The 19,966-nt window shown below is 47.3% G+C and overlaps 2 protein-coding genes across 16 annotated transcripts in view; one reads left to right on the top strand and one right to left on the bottom strand.

Annotated features, from left to right (window-relative positions):
* PTK2 (protein tyrosine kinase 2) overlaps positions 1-16,829 on the top strand; it is a 204,495-nt gene extending 187,666 nt beyond the window's left edge. For all 15 annotated transcript variants that reach the window (XM_065627419.1, XM_065627417.1, XM_065627418.1 and 12 more), the window contains 6 exons: positions 4,035-4,097; positions 9,594-9,633; positions 10,300-10,406; positions 13,764-13,919; positions 14,397-14,477; positions 15,586-16,829. In XM_065627419.1, coding sequence (XP_065483491.1) covers positions 4,035-4,097; positions 9,594-9,633; positions 10,300-10,406; positions 13,764-13,919; positions 14,397-14,477; positions 15,586-15,798 — 660 coding nt within the window. In that variant the 3' untranslated portion in view covers positions 15,799-16,829. The remainder of the gene's footprint in view (positions 1-4,034; positions 4,098-9,593; positions 9,634-10,299; positions 10,407-13,763; positions 13,920-14,396; positions 14,478-15,585) is intronic.
* A 982-nt stretch (positions 16,830-17,811) lies between these two features.
* On the bottom strand, positions 17,812-19,449 carry RPLP1 (ribosomal protein lateral stalk subunit P1). The gene is made up of 4 exons (XM_065627429.1): positions 19,296-19,449; positions 19,152-19,226; positions 18,931-19,048; positions 17,812-17,932 (listed from the first exon to the last, which is right to left on the bottom strand). The coding sequence occupies exons 1-4, from the start codon at positions 19,365-19,367 to the stop codon at positions 17,853-17,855; spliced, it is 345 nt and encodes a 114-aa protein (XP_065483501.1). The 5' UTR covers positions 19,368-19,449; the 3' UTR covers positions 17,812-17,852.
* Between the last annotated feature and the right edge of the window lie 517 nt (positions 19,450-19,966).

The raw sequence follows: 19,966 nt of genomic DNA, 5'->3' as shown, positions 1-19,966 counted from the left end.
CTTGTAGGTGGAATTAATTTAAAAGCAAATCAATTAATTCGTTGAGTTTAAATCATCTTAAAAGGCCCCCTGAGGGTGCTTTTATTGCTGGGTTTTGACAGAAGTTTGGAACTGCCAAAAACTCTCGTGGCTTTTTTTTTAATTGCTTCTAGGAGACAGTATTCTGTATTTTAATACAGAGTTTGACCCAAATGGAGAATCATCTGTACCCAGAGGTAGGAAAGCAGTGGTGATGGTGCCGTGAGAGATCCCGCGGCACCGGTACCCGGTTATTTTGCTTCACAGAAGTTACGGGAACAAAACTCTGTCCCTTCCCAAGGTCAGATCCTTTCCAAGTTCAGTGTAGTACAGTCAGTGACTTTCCCGCTGTGACTTTTGGCACTGCCGCTATCTCTGGATGTTTCACAGAACGCTTTTCTTCTTTGGGGCCTGTTTAATTATCGGCTTCCTCATTTATATTTAGTTTCTAGTTTGAACCTTTCTTTCGTGGCCGTATGGGTGGTATGTGGTGTTGTTTTTAATCGTATAAAATAAAGATATATATGTTCGTGCCTTTTAGTAGCTCCTTAGCAGACAGAGGGGTGTTGTGTTAAGAAATTTATAGTCCTTTCCTGGGATAGGTTGAGAAGAAATAACTCGCATAGTTTCCTTATCATGTTTGGTTTGGTTTTGCTGTTTTGGTTTTTTTTCCTCTGAAATTCCCACATAGTTGTGGCTTTGTGCTATTTTGACACTGAGAACTGCAATTCGAATATAATTGATGTGAACTGTTGCTAAAATTAGGTTTTAATTTTTAGCCTGAGAAAATCCCACCAAGACATGTCCCGAGAATGCCAAGACTTACATGTTCTTTTATTAGGGAGAGGCCAGAAATACTGGAAATAAAGTAGGTTATGTTCCAGTTTGTCAACATATACATCCTGTCTGAAAAGTCCTCACGACATTTCCAAGATTTCAGATAACAGCCTATTCATTAGAAAAAATACCCTTTGCTTTTCAAGGGTCTTGATTCTCTGCAAGATAAATATTTCACAGAGTATAGTTCCTTCTTGAAATATAGATCTGTAATGAATATGGTGGTAAGTGGAAAAGACTTCGCTTAAACTTGCATTTTAATTTAGGACAGTTGGCGCTTTTAACCTTGAGAATATTGCGTTAAACACAAGGTTCTGTAATACCAGAATGAGGGGGTGCAATTAAACCTCTTACCACTGTAGAAGCGTAAGAATTGCTGCTAAATAATATTTTAAAATACAATGGGAGTTTGATCTTAGATATTGCCTTCATTTTAAAATAGCTTGTCTTTTGAAATTTCCGCAGCTACGCAAATGAATAAATCAGAATATCGTTTGTTAAAATGGGAGTTGTTAGAACACGGTCAAGTCACTAGAAATATATTTGGCCTCTTCTTAGTCACTGAACACACAAACGTGTTGAATATTTCTCTTCTGCTCCTTGTGTTCCCAACTACCCGGGTTTTGATGACTCAATATTTCGTTGTCTTTGGAGTCTGGCTTAGGGTGTAATAAACTCTTTAAAAGTGCAAAGAACATTAAAGACCCCTGTGGTAAAATAGTCTTTGTTTCCAAAGGCTTCAGGCACTTCCCTGGCTGGAAACAAACGTGAAACGAAGGCAAATTGTGAACGTCGGTGCAATGGAAATGGAGTTAGTCATAGGCTTAGATAAACAGGGATAGCGATTTGCTGTGTAATAAAGTATCTAATGTACCTGTATCAAATGAGACTTTAATCAGAAAAAATTCCTTAATCGTAATAAAAGAAAGAAATGGGAGGTTTGTCAACAGTAGGTTGAAATATAACAAGGGCAAGTGTAGAGTCTTACATCTGGGCAGGAACAACCCCAGGTTCCAGTATAGGTTGGGGAACGAGCTGTTAGAGAGCAGTGTAGGGGAAAGGGAGCTGGGGGTCCTGGGGACAGCAGGGTGACCATGAGCCAGCACTGGGCCCTTGTGGCCAGGAAGGGCAATGGGACCTGGGGGGGATTAGAAGGGGGGTGGTCAGTAGGTCAGAGAGGTTCTCCTGCCCCTCTGCTCTGCCCCGGTGAGACCTCATCTGGAATATTGTGTCCAGTTCTGGGCCCCTCAGTTCCAGAAGGACAGGGAACTGCTGGAGAGAGTCCAGCGCAGCCACGGAGATGCTGAAGGGAGTGGAGCATCTCCCGTGTGAGGAAAGGCTGAGGAGCTGGGGCTCTGGAGCTGGAGAAGAGGAGACTGAGGGGCGACCTCATTCATGGTTATAAATGTGTAAAGGGCGAGTGTCAGGAGGATGGAGCCAGGCTCTTCTTGGTGACAACCAGTGATAGGACAAGGGGCAATGGGTGCAAACTGGAACACAGGAGGTTCCACTTAAAGATGAGAAGAAACTTGTTCCCGGTGAGGGTGGCAGAGCCTGGCCCAGGCTGCCCAGGGAGGTTGTGGAGTCTCCTTCTCTCAGACATTCCAACCCGCCTGGACACCTTCCTGTGTAACCTCATCTGGGTGTTCCTGCTCCGACGGGGGGGTTGGGCTGGATGAGCTTTCGAGGTCCCTCCCAACCCCTGACATTCTGTGATTCTGTGTTTCATCATTGAATTTGTCACACGTTCCCAGAGAAGCGTTGGGAAATCGCTCGCCGTATCTGCTCCGGTTCCTCATGTTTGAGATGGGGTTAAATATTTCTAGTCTAGTGCCATTTATCTCTTTTTAGTCTGCAAGTTCTTCAGACAGCGACTATTCCTGGCTCTGCCTCAGGCTGAATGAAAATCCAGGGTGTCAGCCCTTCTGGTGGACTGCTACACAATTTGGGGGGATTTTTAGTGATAAAAGATCAATATTGGTGTGTCTTCGCAAGTCCCGTCTGTCCTGCTGGCTTTTTAGGGTTGTTCAGCAGGAAAAGCAAGTTGGAAATATTCTTCAGTGCTTTTAGAACAGAGGAAGGAAAGGGATCTGGAGCAGCTTTGAGCAAGAAATTAATAGAGTTGTCCCCCAAAACTGACCCTGAAAGAACATGTATCTGTTTATGGAGTCAGTTTAGTTATAGTCAATATTCACACACCTGCATTTCTCTAATTAACAAAAATTCATTCTCATTCTCTGTGTGTCCATTTTCCATCTATATCCGTACAGGCATATGAAATAAGTTGCCTTTGTGCTGATGCGGATGTGGCTTTTCTCCGTTTTCTGAAGAGAACGAACCCCGAGTCTGATAGAATAGTGAATTGCAGAGTCGGATAAATCCTTTTTCCTTCTTGTTGTGGGCCAGAAATAGAGCCCTAGAAAAGCGCCCTCGTTTTGCCAAACTTGTATCTTCAGATCAGTGTCAACCTTTATTTCTTCCTTTGTCTTTCCCTGCACTTAATGTCTCTGGAGAATAATATACCAACATTTGCCGGGGAGATGAGATAAATTACCGGTTTCTATGTGAAAAAATTGGGCCAGTCTTATTTTTACTTTTTAAAACAACCAAGCCCCAAGTTCTTGTCTCCTACTTAAAATGTACCGAATAGAAATTCATTTATTTGTCGCTTGTATCAGGAGAATAGTACATCTGGATGTCTTTATTAGCTTTCTGGATTCAAATTTGAAGAGCTGCAGTAATTGGCCCCGTTTGCCGGCTCGGAGATGGAGCCAAGTACATTTAAGCCGTTCTCGGGCAGGAAACGGGAATTAATGCGCAGAGCTTCTCATCCCGGGCTTGACATTTTGCTGTTGGGGAAGAAAACAATTTAAAAAAATTTAAAAAAAAATCTTTTGCTGCCTTTGAGAAAATTAAAATGCAGGTTTTCCAATGTTGCCTTCGAGAAACGGTACTGTGGATATTTATCAAACGAGTGTTGAGGACGGGCGGGCAGAGGCCGCGGAGGTTCCGTAGCTGCAGTCGCAGACACGGGGGCGTTCAGACTGGAACGAAGTGACATCCGCGTTTGTCGCTGTGGATTTCTAACAGTGTTTTCCTCGCCTTTCAAACAATTTTGAGCCCAGGCGGCGTGGATGGCTGAGCGGGGTATGGAATGACGCGTTTGGTTTTTGTTTCAGAAACCCGACGTGCGGCTCTCCAGAAGCAGCATCGAGCGGGAGGACGGGGGTCTCCAGGGCCCGGTAAGTGCGACGGAGCTTTTCACATCCCGGCTCTTTCTCTGGGTTCCTGGCTTAATGATTTAAAGGCTTTTGCTAAATGTTTCCACTATCATTATATGTTTCTAGAGCTTTCCAAGAGGCTCAGCGGCTGTGGGAACAGCAGCTGTGGCAAATTGTTCATGCAGCAGTTTGGGGGATTTGGGGTTTTTTGGCTTTTTTTTTTGGCTTTTGTTATTTTTCCCTTGAAGCTGCTGTTGAAACAAATACTCAAAAGTTTCCACATATGTTGCAATAATTTTTTAAAATATTCATGTGCCGTATAATTGGGCCTCATTTAAAAATGTGGGTAGTTTTCTGAAAGTTCGGTCAACAGGAAGCGGATTAAAATAACTTTTGCAGTTGTTTAAATATCTGAAGGGTTTTCTTACAAGGAATGTAAATGTTGCTGTCGTATTACCCAGAAATCTGTTTGGGGTAAATGATCTGCTCGAAAACAAAGGGAATAGACCCCATAGCCATTCATTTATTGCCAGACAACAGCTGCAGCTCTGCTATTCTTTCTTACGGGATTAACTCCTGTCTGTTTAACTAACAACGTCTCCCCAATTGTTTAATTGCCACTGGAATCTCTGAATCATACTTATCAAAAGGTGGGGAGTGTTGATGATAGAAACCTGATGCTTCACCTATTCTTTGTCCCCAGGGATCACCTTTAAACGTTTAAAGTTAATATTTTATGTTCATTTTCCCAGTTCATTTGGGATGCGGTTGTAAACTCCTAGTTTGGCTTCAGTATTTCTTCGCTACCTAAGAATTTAGGGACTATTCCTGCATTTGCAGCCGAAGTACAACCAGGAATTAATATCTTAACGACACGCCGCGGCGTGGTCTCTAGAGACCATTTGAAAAAGGCATGAAGGAAACGCGTAGCGATCATTGGCAGAATGAGTTTTAAGAGAGGCTCCGATTCATGATAACTACACTTCTAGTTCCACAATTTGATTTTACATTTTTATAGTTCTTAATACATTCAGAACATAACTCTGACTTCATTTGCAGTGGGGAACGTCTGATGCTCCTGCGAGTCGATCTCAACTTCCCATTGTGAGGATGAGAAATAGGCAGCGGGCGTTTCTAGGAGAGCTGGGATTAAATAATTGCCTGGCGTTACCGAGATTTCTGTGACAGTGGTGAGGACAGAATCCAGTTCACCGAGGTCACTTAGGTCTTCCCCACAAAGCGACTTTTTGTTCGATGGGTTGTTGTGGCGCTTGGAAGGGGCAGAGCAGAAATCACAGCAGCTCAGGGACACGGGAGGGACGAGGAGGAATATTCATACATGTATTAATACATGACCCTGTTCTTGGATGCCGTGGTACAAATGAACAGTTGTCACACGCATTTTAGTAGTTCCTAACCGATGAGCACGTGGCTGTAGAGCTTTGCGCACGTTCTTTTGACATATGTTTTTAATATGCAATTTTCTGGAAGTCAAAATTGAAGAATTGGTTTAGTGGAATTTTACCCTCCTTCCTCTCTCCCCTCCTTTCCTTTCCCCTGGGGTTATCGAATTTGAAATATTTAGGTTTAACAACGCGAATCAAAGTTAATGACATGGCTGATGGTGCTGGCAGAAAGCAAATTCTTTTTCTAGCTATACAGGGCGGCCGTAGGACAGCGTGTGACATGATCAACCAGTGGGTTTCAGAGCTATGTGGTGACAGCAGGAGAGTTGCAGGACTTCGGATCTTTGATTTCTACACCTGGCTTCTGAAAGCGAAGTTCGATTTTTGTGTTTCAAGCCTGTAGTTGCAGACTCGGAGTAGGCAGGGTGAACGTGCTCCTTCGTTTCTATCACAGTTCTGCTCTAAAGTGTTACGTTGATATGGTCTTTAAGGTCCCTTCCAACCCAAACCATTCCATGATTCTGTGAATATCGTCTATGAAACTTAGAAGAACTTCAGATTTCTCCCTGTGCAATACATTTTTATGCACCCTTAGAAATAAAATGCAGTTTTCCGTAGTAAACTGGTAGAAATTAGCTCGAAGTAGAGAGTTAGTGTGGGACTTTCTGCAGGTCTCTTGGTACCCTCATAGTCGTCTGCACTGAAATGAGTTGTCCCTGTTACCTGAGGGTGTTTCTGAAAATGCAGAACATGAGACTTTCAAAACAAGCTGCTTAAGAGGTCAGAAACGAAAGTTAATGAATTAATATTCTTAATGGTGATTTATGATAGCCTGATCCAGAGCTGAGGGTGAATTGAAGCAAATACTGTGGTTTTGGACCATTAAAAGCGAATTGTAAGCGCCCTGAATGTCATCTTCAAAGTGTTGAAAAAGCAGCTTCCTTAGGTCTGACACAAAGAAGTATTCTGACTTTGCAGAAAATCATCTTTATTTTACAAATAAATGCCTTTTCGAGATGTTTCAGTACTAGACCTCTTGAATTCTAACCACCTTGAGTGTTTTACTTTGCGATGGAAAACTCCTTTATACAGCTGCACTTGCATAAAACGTGACTCTGTTGGGATTGTAAAGCTTTTTATGACAACTGCAAGTTTTGTGTAAAGTATTAATTTGGTTGTGACCAAACACAGAATCACAGAATGTCCTGAGCTGGAAGGGACCCACAAGGATCATCGAGTCCAGCTCCTGTCCCTGCACAGGACAACCCCACAGGTCACACCGTGTGTCTGAGGACGTTGTCCAGTCTCTTCTTGAACACTGTCAGGCTGGGGCCGTGACACCTCCCTGGGGAGCCTGTTCCAGTGTCCAGCACCCTCTGGGTGAAGAACCTTTTCCTTATGTCCAACCTGAACCTCCCCTGGCACATTTTCCTGCCATTCCCTCGGGTTCTGTTGTTGGTCACTAAAGAGAAGAGTTCGGCACCTGCGCCTCCTGCTGCCCTTGTGAGGAAGCTGTAACCCCCATGAGCTCTACCCTCGGTCTCCTCCAAGCTGAACAAACCAAGAGACTTTAGCAAGTGACAGATTTTCATCTTTCATAGAAGGACAGATTATCTGAAGTTGGAAGGAACTTGTAAGAATCATCAAGTCCAACCCCTGCTCCTTGCAGGACAACCTAAAAATAAACCATATGACTAAGAGCGTCGTCCCGGTGCTCCTTGAACTTTGTCAGGCTTGGTACCCCAACCACATCCCTGGGGAACCTGTTCCGTGACCGACAACCCTCTCAGTGAAGAACCTTTTCCTAATGTCCAATCTGAGCTTGTCCTGATGCAGCTTCGTTCCGTTTCCTCGTGTCCTGTCGCTGGTCACCAGAGAGAGATCAGCACATTCCCCACACCACCCAACTTGAGATAGTTGTAGACTGTGATGGGGTCACCTCTCAGTGATGGGGTCACTCCTCAGTGATGGGGTCATCCCTCAGCTTTCTCTTCACCAGGCTGAACAAAGTCACCTCAGCCACTCCTCGTAAGTCTTGCCCTATCAGCATCTTGGTTTCCCTCCTCTGGACACACTCCAGTATTACAGTTTGATGTCCTTCTCATATTGAGGCGCCCAGAACTTCACACAGTACTTGAGGTGAGGCCACACCAGTGCAGAGCGGGACATGGTTGGCCCACTTTGGCCGCCAGGACACACTGTTGGCTCGTGTTCAACTTACCATCAACCAGAACCCCCAGATCTCTTTCCACGGGGCTGCTCTCCAGCCCCTCGTCCCCCGTTTTTTATGCATAACCAGGAACGTCTCATCCCAGGTGGAGAATCCTGGTTGGTGATTGCCCAGCTCTCTGGTCTATCCAGATCTCTCTATAAGGCCTCTCTACCCTCTAGGGAGTCCACAGCTCCTCCTGGTTTAGTTTCGTCAGCAAACTTACCTTACGTACATTCGATTCCTGCATCCAGACCGTTTATAAAAACATTAAAGAGCACCGGCCCTAAACCAGAGCCCTGGGAAGCCCACTGGTGATTGACCACCAGCCTGATGTAACCCCATCTGCTGGAACCCTTCGAGCCCAACTCAACAGCCAGTTGCTCACCCAGCGTATTATGGGCTCGCCTGGTGTGTGCTGGACATTTTCTCCAGAAGGATTCTGTGCTAAAATCCCAAAACATCACATTGACTTGCTTCCCTTGGTCAACTAGATGGGTGACCTTGTCATAAAAGGAAATTAAGTTGGTTAAGCAGGACTTTGCCCTTGTGAACCTGTGCTGGCTGTGGCCAGTGACTGAGTTGTCTCTCAAGTGTTTTTCAGTAACTCCCAGAATAACCTTCTCCATAATTTCACCAGGCGCCGAAGTGAGACTGACATGCCTGTAATGGCCAGGATATTCCTTCTTAGCTCAGGGTTGAAGTTTTACTGGTACCAGGGCAGGACGTTTTCTTATCACATCTCCTAACACTGAGGTGCTGGAGCGAGTTGAGAGAAGGGAACGGAGCTGGGGAAGGGGCTGGAGCACAAGTGTGATGGGAGCGGCTGAGGGAGCTGGGGGTTCAGCTGGAGAACAGGAGCTGAGGGGAGACCTTCTGATCTCTGAGCTGCCTGAGAGGAGCCTGGAGCATGGAGGGGGTTGGTCTCTGCTCCCAGGTAACAAGTGACAGGATGGGAGGAAATGGCCTCAAGTTGCACCAGGGGAGGTTCAGATTGGATATTAGGAAAAAATTCTTCCCAGAAAGGGTTGTCGGGCACTGGAACAGGCTGCCCAGGGCAGTGGTGGAGTCACCATCCCTGGAGCGGTTGAACAGACACATAGATGAGGTTCTAAGGGACATGGGTTAGTGCCAGAGTCAGGTTATGGTTGGACTCGATGATCTTGAGGGTCTCTTCCAACCAAGACGATTCTGTGATTCTGCGATTCGATCTTTAACCCGGGCCGCAGGGGCACTACAGACGTCCCTAAGAACTGGGTCTGGTCACCATATTGGGCCCTTTGTTCCCCACAGGAGAGTCTCCTGTGACAATGACCCATCTTTTCTTCTTCATGGAAGTGGTTTTGACGAAGGGCACAGGCCGACTTAACCAGGAACCCCCTGAGCATGAGGGCTGTATAAACAATTACCAAGGAAAGTCACTTCAGTCTATTATTAAATACTTCAGATGAAAAATTGACCTTGACCAAGAGCTTTGTAACAAAATCAACAAGTAAACCAGCTTAGAAATCTATTGCCATCGTGGAAACCATTTACGGTGTGGAAATACCGGAGTCTTCTTTACCATTTCTTCTTCACCACCGTGACTCCTACAGTCAGATCTCTGAATACAGACTAGAAGTTATTGTGAATATACCACTGCATTGGATACATAATGAAGGATAAACTGTAGAGGTCAGGGCTGTTGTGAGCAACACAAAATAAGTGAAAATTCCTTTTTTACTTTATAAATAATATGCTTGTTGTTAGGAGCGTAGCTAATGGTGAATAGGGATGTATTTTTAACTGCTGGGGGATGTGCTGAGAACTCGCTGCTCTCACTGTTTGAGATTTTGCTGATGGAAGGTGTGAGCGCTGCAATAACTAATCTAACTGTGTATTTTATTTTATTTTATTTTATAGGCTGGTAACCAGCACATATATCAGCCTGTGGGTAAACCGGGTAAGCAGTGCATTCATATACTGTCATCTTGAATCTTCAATTCCGAGTCTTCTCGCAGCAGTAGTGAACAAAAGTCTTATGCCAGTATTATCATACAAGGGCTGGATTCAACTCCAGGTCGCTACACATCGGTGTTTCAGTGCACTGTGTGTTTAATTCCCCGTGTTGTCCCCAGAGGTGTAGTCAGCAAAGCCACGTAAGTGTTGAATCAACAGGTGGGAAGTGTCTGGAGGAAGCTGAGTCACCGTGTGTGGAGTTCAGGCGAGTAAAACAAAAGCAGACACCTAAATTTAGGTTTCTCAGTCTCAGATTGAATCACGGCTGGGATTTCTGCCATGAGGTCTGATTTTCCCAGACATGTGCAGCGTGTGTGGGCCAAAGGGGTGAGGTGTACTGAGATGAGTAGGAGTTGCCCCACAAAGGCGTTTTTTGAAGTATCGTACTAAACCAGCCGTAATCGCAGGAAAACTCGATGAATTCCACAACCTTTCCTGCCTGCGTTTCCTCAGTAGAAATACAGGTTCAAGTGTAGCTCCTCCAAACAACGGAGACACAACCCGGTGTCCTAGTACAGTAGAGCACGTGTGGCCTTTGTAGCGTTGACAGACCAAAATTCCGCAGGTACGTATGTTGATCTTCTAAAATGCAAATCGTTTTGTTCACCAGATCACGCAGCTCCACCAAAGAAACCTCCCCGGCCCGGAGCCCCCGGCCACCTGGGCAGCCTCGCCAGCCTCAACAGCCCCGTGGACAGTTACAACGAGGGCGTCAAGGTACGTGTCACGTCAAATACGCTTCGGAAAATTAAACGTTATCGCTCCGAGACAGTTTGCTGTTTCCTGGAGTAGAGACCGTGCAAAGCAAAAGTGATTAAACTTCCCAAATGTTGTCACAGGGCAAACTTGCCCTGGCAGCTCTGCGGGGAAGGGGGGAGTTACCTGGTAGGCTCATATCCTCCGTTGCTCAGCTAGAACCCTTCCAGGTGAGCTTATTTCTAGTTTGAAGAGCTTATGAGCTCTCCCGTACGGACTCAGCCTCCCTGCTCGGCAGGAAGCAGCACACCCAGGGTTCCCACTTACTTGGGTAGGACCAAAGTCTCCTGTCCTTGGTCATGGAGAAGTGAGACGTGTCTCAACTGTGGCTGCTCCAAAAAGCTCTTCCTGCAGCACCAAGGCTCCTAAAACCCTCCTAGATCTGGGGAACCAGGGAAGAGGGGAAATGGGCCGTCTGGCTTCTGATTGGGAAACTCTCTAAGGGGTTGGTTCATCTCTGGTAAATCGGCAATAAAGCCAGAAATGAAACTTGACAGTTTCGAGGGGAGCCAGCGGAGCTATTTCTGATGCGAGCAGTTCCCAGCAGCTAGATACAATATTGGTTAGGAATTCTCCATCAGTAACACTCGAACAGAGACGGCTGTTCCATCATCTCACAGCCTCTGGATCGGCCTTGCTGCTGCCCCCGTCCCCTCAATAACCAGAATCCGTGTTGCGGTGGACACGGCTGTTGTGATAAACGACGCTTATTTTAGGTGGCTTAAAAAAATACAGGGAGAATCCAAGTTCATCTGGCCGTGAAATTCAAAATTTGCCATCAAAGCAACGAATCAATCTCAGCCACCACCTGCCTGGCTCGCTCCTGCTCTCTTGTTCTGAGATTATCAGGATATTTAGGAACCGGTGTAAATAGCAGTGGCGAATTTGAGCAGGATTATTTATTACGAACTGATGCCAGTGCTTTACAAGCTGCCAAACCTCAGATAATGTCAAGAAGCAGTAACAGGTGTGTTACTAAACTTGGCTTCCCTAAAATGTCCTTTCTAAACGCTGATACTGGAACATGAAAAATGTTCTTTGAAAGAAATCCTTTTGACAACAAACAAACCTGAGCAGCCAAAGCCATCAGTAATAATAAGTGAACAAGATTTGTGTACTGAATAGCTTCTTCAGTACGAAAGAAGGGCTGAGGTTGTTCTTTCTGTCAAGAGTTTCTTGAAATTCGAGAGGTTTATGCCCCTTCAAGAAAACAGCCCATTATTTTTTAGTAGCGTATTGCTTCGTTAATGTCTGCAGTCCTGAACCGAAGATGCTCCAGGGGTTCATTTCAGACTCCCTGTTCTGCACACCCAGTTCAGGCTCCCCTCTCCGCAGAATACAAATGAAAAGAAGAAGATTTGAGCTGCTCGCCCTCAGGAACCTTTAGGACACGCTCCAGGAAAGAGACGGTTTTGTGTTGCTCGCTGAGGCAAAGCCAGACGGTCCACACAAAGAAAGCCCTGACGTCGTGGTCTGCAGGGCAATACTGCTGACGTTGGGTATAAACAGGAGAAAATGGAGCGTTAAGACACGCAGATGTCTGTACCCAGAGCGTCAGGGCCCGGCCTGGCCCGGCCTAGGAATTGAGTTGGGTGTAATCCATCTAGAGCGGGTTCTTGGTCGATCTTACCCACGACTGATTAGTTACCACAAATAAGAGTCGCAAAGCGAGGCGACCACGTATTTCCTATCGCGACTTTCCTAAAGAGAAACGTACAAATTCAGAAGGAGGAACGCAACATTTCGTTGAATCTCCTGGTTGCCCCGTTCCCCCGCTTTGCTGCTGGCCGCCCTGGTTTGCTCCTGCCAAGCTTTGCATGATCTGTCCCCCGTGCTGAGGAACACGGCGCATGGGTGCATGGCCAGACCCCCCACCGCCCACGAGCTAACACGAGTCACTGCCCGTACTGGCCAGGACGCGTTTTTGTCGCGGGCTTTTTAACTGGGTTCTTATTGCTACACGTTTCGGGTTTTTTTATTATTATTATTTTTTATTTTTTTCCTGCTGAGTTTTATTAATATTGTTTTTCTTTTTTCCCTTCTTTTGGTAAATTTCTTTAACCTTCCCCCACATTCTGCTCAACCATAGCCATGGAGGGTAAGCAGTGCGTGAGCGTGTCTGTACGTGCCCTGTGCCAAAATGTCTTTGCATGTGACTTTGCCAGGTGACTGTTTAACTTCTCGATTATAATCACAGCCTTTCGCTGCTAATTGAAGCAATTAGAGTGTTCTTTTTCCTGAGGCAGCTCGTGATCAATGCGTCAGATTGAATCTCTGTAATATTTGTCGGTACCCACTTAATGAAAAGCACCGAGATGGAATCACCGTGCACTAAATCCCGCACTCCTTCCTTAGGCAAAGTTTCATCCGAGTATTTTATAGTTCCAGCCAGGTGGGACCTCAGGTGAAACTTCTGTGTAGCTGGGACCGGTTGTAAGAACCAGTCGTGGCCCAGCGTGATGGGCCGAAGTGCCGTGAGCCGTCTCGGATCCACAGGGCGCACGGCCGCCGTGTCACCAGTAAATAAATAAAACATAAATAAACCATTTTTTGAACTTTCTGCTCCCACCGAGTGGTCGCTCGGGCATCCCGGACCAGTGAGGAGCTGCGGGGAACTGGGGTGACTGGGAGACACTGTGAGAGCCTCACAGAGAAAGTTTTCAAACAGTTCGTTTCTTTTCTAACCCCAGACTATATTTTGGTCTGTCTTGGGTTTAACTTCAGCCAGATCTGACTCAAATGGAAGTTTTGTTGAGTGAGGACTACAGGGTTTTGAAACCTGTTGGGTTTTTTTTCTGGTCGATTGGAAACAAACTGTATGAAAACATTCAGTGTTTCCCACCTGTAGGGGTGACACCAATTCTGTTAATCTGCTGTGAATTTTACTAACAAAACAATAGTATGTACTGCAATATTCTCACTTTATCAATATGTTGATTATGTACTCTGATGTTGTTTTCGGAGCACAAAACCTTCTGGAACGAGGGACCTGTTGCCTTAGTGGTGGAACTTGTCCATCCATAGTGAGCCACTTAGATGTGTCAAGTGCTCCTCGCTCCTCTAATTATTTTCTTCTCTGTTATGGGAGTTATACTGGAAGCTCTTTGGGGAAATCCTGGTAAAAATGCCCCGGTGTCATTTCACAGATCGGGTTCAGTCAGAAGAACTGAAGGAAAATTCCTTCAGATTCAGCCGGGACAGGGGACCCAGGGCTTGGGGAGGGGACACTTGTGAATCCGAGACTTTCGCCGTGGTTGGGAAGGGACTGAGCCCCATCTGCTGGGGACAGGAGGTCACACAACCCCTCTGTGCTTGCAGATCCAGCCGCAGGAGATCAGCCCTCCTCCCACGGCCAACCTGGACCGCTCCAACGACAAGGTCTACGAGAACGTCACCGGGCTGGTGAAAGCCGTCATAGAGATGTCCAGTAAAATACAGCCAGCTCCGCCGGAGGAGTACGTACCCATGGTAAAGGTACGGCGGCAAGCCCTAAAATCAGTGGCTTAGTTCTCTCCTGGATGAGGCCTTCAAGTGAGAGAAACTTTCGGGGAAGCTGGAAGTAAGAAAGGTTTTTGCGTTGGGGATGGTGGTGAGTAATTTGTGGTCAGAGGGCTGGAGCTCTGGGTAATTCATGTTCCCAGTATGGTGGGAAAAGGTTTTTATTCCCCAGTCTGCCTGTGCATACCCAGCGGCAGTGAGTTGTGCGCTATCTTCTCTATGTTTTACTTGTTAAAAAGAACTTTTAATTACCCTTTGGCATTTTGTTTTGATGGTGAAACGTGGAATTGCAAGTGAGGTTTTCAAAGCCCCTCAGCCGGGTTCTAACTCCCCTCTTACCCAGATGAGGAGTTAATTATATCAGTTGCTTCCTGCGTTCCAGCTCCAAGTCTCTCATCCATTCATTCCAAGTTTTTAAACTTCATTTTCTTATTTTTTGTTTTCTTTCCTTAGGAGGTTGGTTTGGCGTTAAGAACCTTACTGGCAACAGTAGATGAGAACCTCCCCGTGCTTCCTGCAAGCACCCACAGAGAGGTACGTGAAGCTCCTGCACCTGATGCTCAGGCCAGGCTGGACGGGGCTCTGAGCAACCTGAGCTGGTGAAGATGTCCCTGCGCATGGTGGGGGTGCCACTGGATGAGCTTGGAAGGTCCCTTCTAATTCTTTATGAAATTAATTTCATTAAAATCCAGTTGCTCTGTGGGCGTAGGCTTGTATTGACTTACGTGGTGGAGACGCTACAGCTGAAGAGCATTCGGCACACACGAAGTTGACATAAAAACTGCAGTGCTTGCACAGAACTTCTTAGTGCAGGTTTAATCTTTTCATTGAACTACAGCTTGCATGTGAAGTCGTTAAACAGGTAATTGAGCATAGATTGGTGCAGCTGGAAGGTTCTGATGTGATGTCCCATAATAGAATCATAGAATAGAATAGAATAGAATCATAGAATCCGCCCCGAAGGGACCTTCAAAGTTCATCTAGTCCAACTCCCTGCAACTCCATCAGGTTGCTCAGAACCTCATCCAGCCTGCCCTCGAATGTCTCCTCTGAGCAACCTGATCTAGTTGATCATCTTCGTGTCTAACCTGACCCTCCCCTCCTTTAGTTCAAAACCATCAGCCCTTGTCCTTTAGCAACAGGTCCTGCTAAAAAGTCTGTCCCCATCATTCTTATTGGCCCCTTTTAAGTACAGAAGGGCCACAATAAGGTCTCCCCGGAGCCTTCTCTTCTCCAGCTGAACACCCCAACTCTCAGCCTGTCCTCCCAGCAGAGCTGTTCCAGCCTCGGATATTTTGTGGCTCCTCTGGACCCTCTGACAGACCCATGACCTTGTTCTGGATGAGACATAGCTGAGATCTTTCAGTGAAGTTCGTCAGGAATAAAACTGCTTTCCTCCAAAACCTTGAATAGTGTGGCAATGAGAAAACCCAAGAACGGCTCTTAAAGCGCCACCTTAGAGAATCATCCTGACCGAGCCACGTGGTTCTGTTCAATAACCTCTATCTGGCTTCTTGACACGTTTGATGCTTTAGAGCTATAATTGTAATAAAAAGAGGGGAAGGACCTGGAAACCTGTCAGCTCCAAAGATGTGGCGGTTTGGGTCTCGGTGGTTCTAACAGCGGGATCTTCTCGTTCCAGATCGAGATGGCACAGAAGCTACTGAACTCGGACCTGGCCGAGCTCATCAACAAGATGAAGCTGGCGCAGCAGTACGTCATGACCAGCCTGCAGCAGGAGTACAAAAAGCAGATGCTGACGGCGGCTCATGCGCTGGCCGTGGACGCCAAAAACTTGCTGGATGTTATCGATCAAGCCAGACTGAAAATGATCAGCCAGTCCAGACCGCACTAAAGTACCGAGGGAGGAGTTTGATCGGTCTAAGGATTCTGCTCGTGAAAGGATGTTCCTTCGCCTTCCACCAGCGGTGAGGATTAACCCGGCGTAGTCCTGGCTTTCCAGCACCTCTTGCTTCAGCAGACCCGACTGACAGCTGCTGGTTCTCTCTCATCACAAAAGTTTAACCGAGTTTTTAATCTTAAAGCCGAGCTGGTCTGGGATTCAACAAGCAGCATTATCAGGAGGTGAAGTTTGTACGGCGAGTCCCGGGGAAATCGCGGCACTGCGGTTTTTCAGCGTCACACGGGACGCGCTTCGCCTGGAGCTGCCCCGGCTTCCGGCCTCGGAGCAGCAGATGAGAGAACGATATTGTGAAGTGAAGAATTCGGGGAAACCTCAGGGCTGAGAATTCTTGCCCACAGTATATGAACTATCCAGACTGGAATTTTTTTTTTTTTTTAATTAGAACACTTAATGTCACAATATGCTAATCACGATTTACAGAGAAAGAATAAAAAGCTATATTTTCAAGACTTCAGTCATTTCAAGACAAACTAAAGCCCTCTTCATCTTCCTGCCTTTTACTTTTACGTGAACGTGTGAAGCATTTGTTTGGAACTAGCTGTAGGAACAACCCAAAACTCGTCTTTTCCACCAGAATAACGTGCCAGTTATTTTGTAGCAACGTTGTTTTCCTTGGAAGCAAAAATGCTGCTTTGTACCAGAGCAATTCAGAGCTGCATGTAGAGGAGTTCTGTAACCATCCATGTCCCCCCATTTTTATATAATTTATAAAGACAGATTAAAGCCATGTTGAATATTTTAAACCCACTGTAGTTAACTAACCCATCCTTTTGTCTATCTTGCCTGGGAGGAGTTACAGTAGAGCAGTGTAATTACATTTTCCTTGGTTTTTTTTCCAGTTACACCATCTGTTCTGTTAAAATAAAAACCACACTCCCCTTTTGCTGTTGAGGGATATAAATTATTCTCAGGAAGAATATAATGAACTGTACAGTTACTTTGGCCTATTAAAAAGGTGTTACCAGTGAAATTCTGGCGATTTTGTGTGTGTGTGTGCACTGCAGAAGAAACCACTGTGAGTTCTCTGCTTGGGATTTTCCCCCCAGCCTAACCCCTAAACTTTTAAGAATTCGCTTATGCAGGATTTGGGGCAGCAGGAAGCACCCAAGGAACAGATCCAAGATTTCAGCAGACATCCAGAAAACAGGTTTTTTTTTCCTCCAACTACAGAGCACAGCAACAAGTTGGTGTTATCACCTGTGTGACTTGTAATTAGTGTCACTCCTTATAGTCCTTTAAACTTCTCAAATCGATTTTCCCAGGGGAAGGTTTATTTAAAAGAGGCAGGGGGATGTGGCAGCTGAGTGGTTTACAGGAGCGATTTTGGAAGCTCCGTAGAGAGATCCCAGCAGCAGCAGGGGCTGCAGACTCAATTCTTCCCTGGGCAGCTGCATATCTCAAAAAAAACCCCCAAGTTCCAGTTTTGTGGGAAGATGGGACAGCACAAAGTGCATGAATTTTTGGTCTAGACTTGGAACAACCCCCCTGTACAACTCTGGGTCCTTTTTATACAATGTTTTGCCAATGCGTAATTTTAACATTTTAGAATACACAGCCCTTAGCTTGCTCAGTTGCTCTGGGAAAGTCAAAAGTTATTTTAGAAACATACTCTGGAAGTTACTCCTTTCATATGTGAAATTACACAATCTTCCACACCCACCCTTCAAAGCAGTTCTCAAAGATGCTCATCTTTTTTTTCTGGAAATGCAAAAAAATTACACTGTAAACATTACTCCAGCCCAGGCCTGGTGCCCACCACTGCACAAGTCCATCTGCTAAGTTGCACCTACTTACAAATAAACATTCTCACTTTAGCCCCCAACAAGGGTCTGGACCTAAAAATTAACCCCAGATGAACACGCGGTGACAGCGGTTTCGGTACCTGCAGGTACCTTTGCCATCCTGTGCCCGCTCCCCTTTACACACATCCATACTGGAGCCGAGTGTATTTAAATGTTATTTATTACAGGCGGGTACAAAACTAATTAGTCAAAAAGACCAAAGCCCATGTCGTCATCAGATTCCTCTGATTCTTCTTTCTTTTCCTCTTCTTTCTTCTCCTCAGCTAGAAAAGGAGAAAACGATCAGGATTTTTCCATGTTATCAGCACATAGCAGTCACATGCCACAGAAGACTTCACATCATGTTATACTACTACAATACCAAGAAGCAAGACCTGAGCAATCCTAACAAGCTGAGGAGACTGGTCTTTCCACTACTGACAAAGCGGTTTTGTGCATTCAAAATTAATTCCTATCAAACCTGAAAAAATTTAGAAAGCAGGTGTTCTCCCTCCGTCCTTCACGAGGGAATCCGGATGACGCACAGGAACATCAGTCTAAATTCTGAGCCAACCAATCCTGTGCACAAAGCGTAACTCCAGCCTTTCTGAAGGGGAGGGTCTGTTTTGCTGTAGAACACCCATGTACGTACTACAATTGCAAAGGGAAGAGCCAAGCTGATAATGAATAGCTGTTTACCCGGGTGTTTCCCCCAGCTGGATGCAGAATGACAGAATGTCAGGGACTGGAAGGGACCTCGAAAGCTCATCCAGCCCAACCCCCCCGCCGGAGCAGGAACACCCAGATGAGGTTACACAGGAAGGTGTCCAGGCAGGTTGGAATGTCTGCAGAGAAGGAGACTCCACAACCTCCCTGGGCAGCCTGGGCCAGGCTCTGCCACCCTCACCGGGAAGAAGTTTCTTCTCATGTTTAAGTGGAACCTCCTGTGTTCCAGTTTGTACCCACTGCCCCTTGTCCTATCATTGGTTGTCACCGAGAAGAGCCTGGCTGCATCCTCCTGACACTCAGCCTTTACATATCTATAACCATTAATGAGGTCGCCCCTCAGTCTCCTCTTCTCCAGCTCCAGAGCCCCAGCTCCTCAGCCTTTCCTCACACGGGAGATGCTCCACTCCCTTCAGCATCTCCGTGGCTGCGCTGGGCTCTCTCCAGCAGTTCCCTGTCCTTCCGGAACTGAGGAGCCCAGAACCGGACCCAGTACCGAGACGCGGTGTCCCCGGCCGGGCAGCGCCTCTCTCTCCTCGCACTCACACACACTCACCAGGGGCGGCACCTCCCGCGGGCGCGGCCCCGCCGGCCGGAGCAGCCGCAGCGGGGGCTCCGCCACCGCCAGCGCCCACGTTGCAGATCAGGCTGCCGATGTCGATGTTGGCCAGAGCCTGCAAGAACAACCACTCGACACGTTTCGCATCCGTTAACGGGAACGTTCCGCAGCCGATCTGCCGCCCCACCGGCTGCCTCCTCCCCGGCTGCCCCGCCCACCTTGGCGAAGAGCCCCGGCCAGAACGGCTCCACGTTCACTCCGGCCGCCTTGATCAGCGCGTTGATCTTGTCCTCCTGCAACGACAGCGCCGCTCAGCAGCCGCCCGGCCGCGCCGCCACCTTGCGGCGCCGGGCCCCACTCACCGTGACGGTGACCTCGTCGTCGTGCAGGATGAGGGCGGAGTAGATGCAGGCGAGCTCGGACACGGAGGCCATAGCGGGGCGCGGTGCCAGTCGCCGGGTCGGCCTTAGCTTCAGCTGAAGGACGCAGCACCTTGGGCCGCCGGGGAGGAAAGGGGACGCGTGCTGGCGGGGGAGCTTTATAAGGGCGCCCTCAGCCAATCGCGGAGCCGGAGAGCTGAGGCGAGGCAGAGTGACAGCTCCCCTATCCAATCCGCGGCCGGCAACGCGGCCCTGGCCAATGGCGAAGGGAAGCGCTCTGCCAATCGCGGCGTAGCGGAGGATGACGGGAGCGCTCCGGGGCGGCTTCCGGCGGCCGCTGCGGCTCCGCCCGGCCCGTTTCCGGCGCCGCTCGGCCCGTTTCCGGCGCCGCTCCCGCCGCCCGCGGAGCCCCCGGGTTTCTCGTTAGTACACACAAGCGAGGAGGCGCGGACCGCGAACTACTGCAAAATAAAATACAACGTAAAACACTCACCGGAACCGACACGGTTGACGTGACAGCTGAGCAGGAGTTGTCGCGGTGTGTGGGTGCTTGGGCCTGCCCGTCCGGGCTGTCCAGCGCTGTGCCCGGGCCCTCGGTGCCAAAAACAACCTACTGCCGTTTTTGTCAAAAAAAAAAAAAAACCCAGCCAATT

Source organism: Caloenas nicobarica, chromosome 2 (genome assembly GCF_036013445.1).
Source record: "Caloenas nicobarica isolate bCalNic1 chromosome 2, bCalNic1.hap1, whole genome shotgun sequence".
NCBI classification, from domain to species: Eukaryota; Metazoa; Chordata; class Aves; order Columbiformes; family Columbidae; genus Caloenas; species Caloenas nicobarica.
This window is presented reverse-complemented; position numbering and strand designations above follow the sequence as displayed.